The sequence below is a fragment of the Phacochoerus africanus genome, chromosome 4 (genome assembly GCF_016906955.1).
Source record: "Phacochoerus africanus isolate WHEZ1 chromosome 4, ROS_Pafr_v1, whole genome shotgun sequence".
Classification (NCBI taxonomy): Eukaryota; Metazoa; Chordata; class Mammalia; order Artiodactyla; family Suidae; genus Phacochoerus; species Phacochoerus africanus.
The window spans coordinates 134961388-134971553 of record NC_062547.1 but is presented as its reverse complement, the minus strand read 5'-3'; the positions used below and the strand labels follow the sequence as shown (position 1 = coordinate 134971553).

At 46.9% G+C, this 10166-nt stretch overlaps 1 protein-coding gene across 4 annotated transcripts; it reads right to left on the bottom strand.

Moving 5' to 3' along the window:
- Window positions 1-370: 370 nt before the first annotated feature.
- On the bottom strand, window positions 371-8007 carry IL4 (interleukin 4). Of its 4 annotated transcripts, XM_047778599.1 has the most exons (4): window positions 7814-8007; window positions 7486-7533; window positions 2222-2347; window positions 371-531 (listed from the first exon to the last, which is right to left on the bottom strand). In XM_047778599.1, exons 1-4 carry the CDS (start codon window positions 7946-7948, stop codon window positions 439-441), a joined length of 402 nt encoding a protein of 133 aa, XP_047634555.1. In that variant the 5' UTR covers window positions 7949-8007; the 3' UTR covers window positions 371-438. The 4 variants fall into 4 exon arrangements, with proteins under 4 accessions (XP_047634555.1, XP_047634554.1, XP_047634553.1 ...); XM_047778598.1 differs by having other exon boundaries at window positions 433-531; window positions 7486-7818; XM_047778597.1 differs by lacking the exon at window positions 371-531 and having other exon boundaries at window positions 1657-2347; window positions 7814-7948.
- Between the last annotated feature and the right edge of the window lie 2159 nt (window positions 8008-10166).

Here is a 10166-nt window from a genome sequence, read left to right as displayed (position 1 = left end):
CATGTAGTATGCTAGAATGATCCCCCCCCTCCACCATGGAGTCAATATTAACAACCCTTGTGCCAAGGGGAGAAGAATGTTCTAAGCCTCCAGTTGACACCTTTTCAGTTCAGAATTATTTGGTAGTCCGTGGGACTTATGGACCCAGTCTGCAAGCTCTCTTAATTATCATTTACATCTTGTGTAGCCTCGTATGCTTTAGTCATTTCCTCTCTTATATCCCTGATGAGAGAGGGACCTCCTCAAGAGGGAAGCGGTCTTTTGGTTTTTCACTCCCAGTTTGAGTGTCTCATTAAAAAGTTAGCAAGTAAATGTAGCCTATGCCATTAAAGTGACATCATGCTGTCAGAGTCTACATATACTTTATTTTATGAGTTATAAATATATAAATATTTTTAAAATAAGTCTATAAAAATCATAAATTAAAAATAGTCAGCTTCAACACTTTGAGTATTTCTCCTTCATAATCGTCTTTAGCCTTTCCAAGAAGTCTTTCAAAGTGCTCTTCTTGGCTTCATGCACAGAACAGGTCTACAAAAGAAACATTTCATTAGTTAGCTAAGTATTTGAATCTTGCTCGTGCCTTTCTCCCTGGGTCAAGCCTACGCTGGCATTTGCCGCCTGAACAGCGATCAAACCAGGGCCTCCAGTCCAGCTTGGTTGGGAGTGTGACTCTACCCCAGGCCAACAGGGTTTTGCCTGTTTTCATTGCATACCATGTACACTCCTAGAAATGGTCACTGTACCATCACTGACTCTGTGCCTTCAGGGTGCAGCTGTCCCTGGAGAGGTGTGGCACAGCTAGATGCTGCTCAGGTACCTAACTTGAGGGCGGAGGCTCAGACCTGCTCACTGTTGTCTTGGCCCTTCTGCGTGGCTGTGGACGGCTGAGAGAGAGAGTCAGTCCACTTGCCCTCCTGCCCTTGAAATAGCAACACCGTAGCTTGGCAGCACTTCAGGTGGAAAGGATACCTACCACCAGGCCACTGCTTCAGTTTGAATCTCAGCTCTACCAGCTTATTAATTGCATTGCTTAGGACAAACTCTTTGTTATAAAAGCTTCAGTTCCCTCCTCTGTAAAATGGGAACAATAGTGCCTACTTCCTAAGATGATTAAGAGGATTAAAAGAGAGAATGAGTGTGGTATCAGCTCCCAGTTCTATTACCAGGAAAACTCTTGATCTCTTGATCACAAGTTCTGACTCTGCCTGAAGCTGCAGACTTCTTCAGCAATCTTTTCACCACCTTCATTTGGCTACTCAGTAGGTACCCCAGACTTACTAATAAAATTGAGCTCCTGACCTTCCATTCAGCCTCCAGCCCCACATCACCCCCAGTCTTCCCTATCTGTCAACAGCACCAACTATCCCCCACGGGCTCAGGGTAGGAACCAAGAGGTCACCTACTCTCTCCCTCACCCCCACAGTAGATCTCGCAGCACATCCTTCTGGCTCTGTGTTTAGTTCTATCAGTTATATCCTCAAGCTAACAACCTCGGCTGCGCCCGCCCTGTCATAACCACCATCATCTCCAGCCTGGAATCCTGGAATAGCCTCCCAGCCTCTTCCTTTGATGCTCAGCCGATTTACCACAGTAGCCAGAGTGGTCAATTAAAATCACGTCAGTCAGATTGTAGTCTCTGTCCTGCTCAAAACCCTATTCCCTCAGTTGCCCACCATACGTGGGGCAGGATCCAGAGGCCCTGTGTGATCGCCATTAAAATCCCCCTCCCTCCCTCCCTCACTGATGCAGCCACACTGGCCTTCCTACTGACCTCCTGATCTTTGAGCCCATGAAGCCATCTCTACCTTAGAGCCTTTGTTCCCTCTTCCTGGAATATTCCTTCCAAGTTGGTGACGTGACAGCTCTCACTTCATTCAAATACCTGCTCAGGGGATGTCACCACCTACTAAAGCAGCCCTCTCGCTCATGACGCCCATGTTTTCATTCGTGTATTTTTCCTTGTAGCACTTAACGCTACCAAACATGATATTATATGCTCGTTTGCTTTTCTCACTCCCCCATTAGAACATTCTGTGGGAGCAAGAAATGTATCCCAGCGCCTAGAACAGTACCTACGAATAACACAGAGTCTCAAGAGATATTCGTCGAACGAATGAATGGCTTGATTAACCCAGGGCGCCTCTATTCCTAAGGAGGAATATTTAGAAGTAAGGCCACTGTCCGTTAGAAGCCAAGCTGTGGGCACTGGGCAGCTTACCATGTTTGCCATGCTGCTCAGGTTCCTGTCAAGTCCGCTCAGGAGGCTCTTCATGCATGTGTGGTGTCTGTAGATGTGCCGAAGCACAGTCGAGGCCCGGCAGAAGGTTTCCTTCTCCGTCGTGTTCTAGAAAAGAGCCACCAATTACCGTGTGCTCGCTTGACTTTGAACGTTGGCGAGAGATTTTTCCTTCCGACTTCTGCTTTCCAGAAGGATGGGTGGAGAAAAGGAGTTTGCTCAACTCTGGATCTGATAGTCAAGTATTCCTGTTGTGTGAGTGGAGGCTGCTCATCAGAGGAAACCAAGTCTCCCAATCATCGACCGATGCAGCAGCCTTTTCCTAAAACCTCCCCATTTCTTTTCCTCTGGAGGGTTTTGCTGAAAGGATACCTGAATCAGGTCCCTCTAGTGAGTAAACAAGAGGGTGGGGATTGGCATTTAGGGCCATCTGTCTGCAGCCCATGTCCACCTCCTTATCCCATGCAAGCTCTTCTTTCTATGGAAGGGGTTGAATGTCTATGAGTCTTCTGTCTTTCTCATTCCTATAAGGGTTTGAATGCAGGTTTCCCTGGAAATCTCACATGCTTGTTGAGTAAATGGATGCCTGGCCTGGATGCTGCTGCTTTGGCCAGCTCGCTCCACTTAGCCCTCTCCTGGGAGGTAGCAGTGTGAGAAGATAGGACATCCCTCCACACAGCTGGAGGCGAGTGCCGGGATCAGAGTCAGGGGCCCCCAGAGTCTGGCCTGGGGAGATGAAGGCAGCTTCTGTAAGGGGCTCTTGGCCACAAATGTGCAGAATCAGAAACTCCTTGGCGTGCTGGCAGCTCTGATGTGGACGTGGCCGCATGGCTCTCTCTGGGGATTTTGAACCTTAGAAGAGTGTGTGTACCAGTGGGGAGCTTCGACTTGGGAACCTGAGAGAGGAATGTGTCTTAGTCTGTCAGGCCTGGTGTGTCCTCTCACTCTCCACTGAAGGACCAAGGCGTGGAGCCTGGAGAGTGCTCTCAGCTTGGGCCCATTCCGGCTCAGATAAACCTGTCTCTAGCCCCTGCCGGGATATGCTCTCATCCCTTGCCCCTCAAAGTGTGGTCCCTGAAGTGGCAGCGTGGGCATCTCCTGGGAACTTGTTAGAGCAGAATCTCAGGCCTCTGCTGGACCCACTGGATCACCATGGGCATTAACAGGGTTTCCGGGACTTTATAAGAGGAGCACTGTCCAAGCAGTTTTTTAGGTTCTTACATATTTTTTCTGATTCACAAATTTTTACTATAAAAGTTATATACATACATTCAACAGAAATGAATTCATTCATTATCTCACTGGCCAGAGAGAACTACTAAGATTTTGATAACTATCTTCCCAGATTTTAAAAATTCTTTCTTTATGTTTGCAATACGACTAATTATTGACACGCTTTTGTAACTTTTTGCGTTTAACATATAGTACTAGCAATTACTTAAGTCATTCAACAGTTTGGAGTGCTGTGCAGGATCCTAGGGCGTATTTGTACTATAGTTGATTAATCCCTTATCACTGCAGTTTTTTGCTTCTATAAATAAAAGCACAAAGTCGTCTGTGTAAATCTTTGTGTTCACCTCTTATGTCTTAAGCCTAAATGCTAGAAGTGAAGTTCATATTTCAGGGTTTTGCCAGGAAGATTTAGACCCAGACCAAGGCACCAGAATCCCAGACTGCAAAAGCTTGCCCTTTGCGCTGTGGTGCTTGATGGCCCAAGGACAGGGCCTTTGGAGGAACATGCCCTTAACGAATTGGCCGAGAGCCTTCCTAGGCCCTGACCATGGCTGGAAATTTAAGAAGAGCACCAGGGCTCTGAGAGTCAAGAAACCTTCCATAAATCCCTGTACCTCTGGGGGGCTTTGCGAGTGAGCAGAGGTAGTGAGGCCAAGAAAAAGGCAGATACTCGCTGTGTGTGCCGATGTAGGGAGATGCTCCTGCCACTGGGAGAGAACACTGAGGTTCAAAAAGGCTGAAAGGAGAAGAAACCTTTTTCTTATTTTTCCATCAAAATCTAATGTGACTTTTCTAAACCTATGGCTGGGAACCTAGAAATTATATTGCCTCAGTTCTGAGTGTGTGACCTTATAATATAGGAAGACAGCCTGTAAAGAGAGTTTTCAAAAGACTTCTGAAGGATAAAATAAGTCTAGAAGAGAGTTTGATTCACATGGAAAAAAACTTCAAAAGAACGAATTCTACTAAAGGCAGGTTTAGGTAGAGGCCGTAAAGTTGTGGTTCCATTGGCACGGCAGCACCAGGATACCATGGTGGCTTTCATCTGCCCATCTAGCTTTCGCTGCGGGAATATGTCTCGTGTAGCTCGGGGCACACTGAGGAGCCAGGAGGAGTCTGCAGCTCAGAACTGCTTAGGAAAGGGACAAAAGGAAGGTCCCAGGCCAGAAAGAAGCCCGTCTCTTGTGGGAATGGTGGCATGCCATCCAGAAGACTGTGACGAGTTCTTACTGGAGCCATGACCTGCTTCACTTAGGGACCTACAGACAGATCCAGTCCTATTTGTGGTGTATTCATTATCTCCACGTCCACCCAAATTTAGTCAGCCTGTACCATATATGAAAAAATCCTTAAAAAAAAAAAACCCCAGGGGTTGGGGCGGTAATTCCCTTTGTGGCTCAGCTGTTAATGAACCCGACTAGGATCCACAGGGATGTGGGTTCAATCCTTGACCTCCCTCAGTGAGTTGGAGGTCTGGCGTTGCCATGAGCTGTGGTGTAAGTCACAGACACGGTTCAGATCCCGCATTGCTGTAGCTGTGGTGTAGGCCAGCGGCTGCAGCACTGATTCGACCCCTAGCCTGGGAAGAACTTCCATATGCCGCAGGTGCGGCCCCAAAAACCAAAAAAACAAACAAACAAAATATCCTTTCATTTTTTGAAAAAGATTTGAGGGTTGGCATAGAGCCCTCTGAAAAATGGTGGGTTTTCACTCTCTTTGGTAAGTAGAAAATGCCTCCAACTAATGGTCCACCCAAGAAGTGTTTCCTCGACCCACTGGCCGGCTTGCTTTCCACCTTGCTCTTCCTCAGACCACCTTAGTCCATAGATACCCTGGAGGCACTGCCTGGGAAACACATTGTTCTAGCATCTGCCATAAAGAGCAGGATGTCACACAACCTGGACATAATGGAACTCCTGATCCCCAAAAGCACTAAAATTAACATGCTAGATTTTGGAACGATGTTCTTCTTTGAGAACACAAAGCAATAGCTTCTCCTCCCACATACCACCTTTGTGGGTTTTGAAAATAACAACCTTTCTTTGTTCGGAAGGATCTTAATAGATAAGTAAGCAGTGCTGAGTTGCGGAGGAAAAGAGAAGAATGGAAAAATGAGATTGTTAATCCAGGAAGAATAGAATCAGTTTGGGAGAAAGGTAAGAGTGAAGGAAGACACCGGGGTTTGGTTTTCAGAGGTGTCTGCAATGTGTGGGGGAGGACGTGAGACGTGAGTGAAGAGGAGGCCCAGGAACACAAGGAAGGCCTTGTGGCCTGGCCTGCACTCCCGTTAGGGTGATGACTGGCTGGGCCCTCTAGAGCCGCACAGAGAGTGGGGTCAGCCTGGGCTTGCAGTCATGGAAGGTTTGATCATTTCCAACTGTTGGCCCCTCTTAGTTTTTGCCTTTAATCAAGTGTTGTATCATACAATAACACTTTCCACTAACTCAAGGGTTGGACTCCAACCAACTTTCAAAATCACTTTCATATCTTCAGATGTAGAAACTGAGGAACAAACTGCTGTGGAGGCTTGCAGAGGCCACATAGGTAATGGCAGAACTGGGGCTAAAGCCACAGACCCTGTCACTTCCAGACCCTCGGCACTTCTTCTGGGGCCCTGCCTTTGGCTTTGGTAGAACCCTCTCAGCAGTGGAGCCACCCTCTGGAGAAGCCAGAGCATAAGTCAGGGACTCCCGGAGGAATGTGTGTGTATGTAAACAAACATGCATATGTATACACACACACACACACATATATACACATATACATGTGGCATATATATATGTATGTATGTATGTATGTATATATACATATATATATATATATATAATCCTCAAGTCCTTCTAAACTACTGATGGAGAGTCTGATAAAAGAAGAGATTCTGAAGAATACAAAAATATATGTTACATAATAGTTTATGTTATACATACATTTATATAATAGTATAGGATTACATTGCAGTCTTAGATATTATCATATCTCAGACTCCTGGAATAACCGTTAATGAAATGAGATGGTCCAGATAAAGGCCTAAAGAACAGTTCTCCTCACAAGTAGGACAGACCCGTTCTGTGGCCTGGCTGCGGGGTGCGGCCCTGCCCAGCCCACGGGACCTCACTCCTAGCCAAGTCACCCTCTCGTACATGTGGAAAGCAGGTGGTTAGGAGACCACTGGTAAGTTGAAGCTTTGGGTTTTTCATTCTCAGTCGTGTGTTTCCATGAAAACAGGAACTGGTGTGCACAAAGCTATTGATATGGCTATAGTCATGTGTTTGTCAGAGAAAATGCACTATCAGCTGTCAAATCTATCTCCTCCCACTACAGTTGGGGGGTGGGGGTGAGGCGCAGCAGGAGGAGGAGAGGCGAGATGTCCCCGCGGGAGCAGCCGGAGGCACGGATGTGTTGGATCCTGTCCGGCAGGCTGGTTCTGGACCAGCTTTGGAGGGGAGCTGGCAGGACAGAGTAAGCTAAGGGTCTCTTGGCAGCGGTGCCCAGAGCTGGTGGGCCATTAGGTGACCAGGCTGCGGAAGAGGAGGGGCTCTGGCGATACCTTTTCTGTTGCCATAGGAAGTCTCTTAGACAAAATGAAAGCTCTCTCAACCTGTAATCTCAATATCTGTTTTTGTGAGAGTATTTGGTTTTTCAGAAATGTATGGGCCAAAAACATTCTCTCCTTCAATAAGCGTTTATTGACTGCCTCCTGTATTCCAGGTATTAGCCTTGGGCTGGGTAAAATCCTCAAGAGCTTTTCCTTGCCCAGGATATGAATTATGGCTGTAAAACCCAAGCTTGCTATCATAACATCTTCTAAATCGAGTGAGGCCAGAAACACCAAAACGTATTTGAGAGTAAATATCAGAATTCTCCTTCTTTGAAAACATTTCACACCTTGCAGTTCTCTCGGGCCTGTTGGCTTTCTCTTAGAAAAGTTTCCTGTTCAGACCCTTGTGGATGGTTCTCCTCACCACACCCCACACGCCCCCCACCGACCAAAGCAGACCTGGGCCAGCTCTTACCTCTGGGGCAGCAAAGACGTCCGTCACGGGTAGCTCCATGCACGAGTTCTTGGCCCAGGCAGGAACGAGAGAGCAAGAGAGAGCGTTACCTCCAACTGCACAGACTAACCCCTGCAGGGCAGCTCTGACTCTCTCCTGCTGAGAAAACCTCCTACAGCCCCTCAGTGGGAGAAAGGCCCTGGGATGACAGGCTCCCCACTGCTTCCCCATCCTGTCACCAGCCACCAACTACCAACTCTCTAGAGGCTGTTAGGTTCTTAGCACAGTCTAAGAAGTGCGCAGGCATCATCAGAGCATCTGGAGAGATGGTGCCAGATAGCTTACTCACCTTTCTCGCTGTGAGAATGTTCAGGGTTTTGATGATCTCTTGTAAGGTGATGTCGCACTTGTGTCCGTGGACGAAGTTGCTGGTACATGCCAGTAAGCAGACCAGGGTTGGGATCAGTTGGGAGGTGAGACCCATGAAGAGAGCTCTATTTGCACTGACGATGTGAGACAATTAGTTTACTGGGAGGAGCTAACAATGCAATTCTGACAAAGATATCTCTATATATAGATTTAAAATTGCTGAAACCGAGGGAAAATAAGTTTACATTGGAAATTTTCATTACACCAGGTTGTCAGTCATTCAGGGCCAATCAGCGCTTCTCTTCCAGGAGAAAAAATGCCTCACAGAAATAGGTAAAATGTTCCTGTGAAATCAGACCAGTAGGAAAATGAAACCTTTTTTTTTTTTTTAAATTAACTACAAAGTATCAGCATAGGAAATTACACCATAATTTTCTCTTTAGATTAATCTTATCAGCTCGGGGTTGCTGCTGGCTTTTTGCTTTGCATAGAAGGAAAGAGGCCACAGGTGTCCGAGTTTGTTTTAGTGCAACCCTCCTGGGGAAAGATAGAGTAATATCAAGAAAGTTTGACTTGGTTAGTATTTCAGCCTGGCTTCTTCCAAGTATGGGTGGCATCTGGGAAACTCTCCTTTTGTGGAAAAGATGATCAGAGGTTCTTTCTCTGGGTAGAAGGCAAGTAACAGGCATAGAGTGTCTGCTGCTCTAGTAATCGCCTTGCTGTTCTTCCACGTTTAGGATTTGGGCCGAGGACAGTGAACTTCAGGTGGGCCTTAGTTTGGGTACCATCGGTCCATAGGTCCTTAACGACAAGGGAGCTCTACGCCAAGTGTGCCCATCTGGAGGTTTCAGGCATAACCACTTTGAAAATGGAATTTTAGGCATTAAGGATCTAGCATCGTCACTGCTGTGGTTTGGTCACTGCTAGGGCCTGGGTTCGATCCCTAACCCAGGTACTTGCACATGCTGCAGGTGTGGCCAGAAAAAGAAAAAAAAAGAAAGAAAATGTAATTTTAATACATCCTCAGCTAATGAGGCAAGAGAGCCGTCATTTCACAGGTTAATGATCAGTTGTCCTGGTCAAGGCGCCACTACTTGCCCTGACACCTCAGTCTAAGTCCTGTGGATCTGGCGAGGCACCGCACACCCCACTGTTCACTCAGGTGCAGCAGGATTCCCGCACCACATGCCGCTGCCTTTTCCTCCCTGAGCCTTCCCTTCCCTTTCTTCCCCACTTCCTTTCTTGGTTTCTGACCTTCCTCTCCCTACTGAATTCCTCTGAAAGCTCACACAGAAAAGACTACTGCTAAGGTTGTTCCTGCGCTTTGGATCTCATTGCAGTGCCTTGTACTCCATGAAAGAGAGGATCTGGATAGTTGTTTGGGGAAGGTCCTTGGACTACATTTAGGATGTTTCCATTGGGACTGTGCAGGGAGTTTGACAGACTCAGTGCAGTGACTTCCAACTACATGGAGTTGAGCCAGATGTCACAAGTTAAGGGCACAGCCTCCACAAGACTGCTCTCCTTTCAGACACTGGCTGCAAATTCAGGGATCCCCAGTTTACATTCACTTCTGGCTAGTTGGCTAATCTGAGATCCCACCATGCTTGCAGGTTCAATAACTTGCTAGAATGACTCACAGAACTCAGGAATCACTATACCTAAGGTTATATAGTTTTATTATAGCAAAAGGATCCTGGTCAGACCCAGAGAGAAGAGACACAGAGGGGAGGTCCAAGAGGGTCCCCGACACGAAGCTCCCTCTGCCTTCTTCCCACGGAGTCAGAGTGTGTCGCTTCTCCGGCACCTCAGTGTGTGACTACACGCAGAGTGTGCCAACCAGGACAGCTCATCAGAGCTTCAAGGTCCAGTTTTCCTGGTGTGTCATTCAGTAGGCATGACCAGTTGACTCCTTGGCTACTTGGTTGACCTCAACTTCCAGCCTCTTCCCTGGAGGGCAGGCTGATATCTTAGCAGCTTGCTTTTGTGACCAGTCCCCACCTTGAGTGGCCTCATTAGCGTAAAAAAAATCAGGGCCCACCACTCCCAGCAAAGACACTCCTGTCACTTGGAAAATCCAAAGGATTTAGCTGCTCGCTCCCAGGAACTGGTGACAAAGACCAGTCAAATTCTTTTCAGGGGCTTTAGAGGTTACCTCCCAAGAGCCAGGACAAAGGTCAGAGCTCTCTGGGTAAGTTAATTCCTTTTTTTAAATTGCTATTTCTCTTTTCCTAGTTTTATTGAGATAAAATTGACATCCAGTACTGTGTAAGTTTAAGATGTACAGCTTAATATTTAAGATACATGTTGTGAAATGATTACAGTAAGTTTGG

Excerpts from the sequence above, each read along its gene's own strand:
- IL4 (XM_047778596.1), bottom strand. The coding sequence starts at position 7,695 with ATGGGGAAGCAGTGGGGAGCCTGTCATCCCAGGGCCTTTCTCCCACTG. Across the intron at positions 2,348-7,485 it reads ACGTCTTTGCTGCCCCAGAG|AACACGACGGAGAAGGAAAC; the intron begins GTAAGAGCTGGC and ends GCTCTTTTCTAG.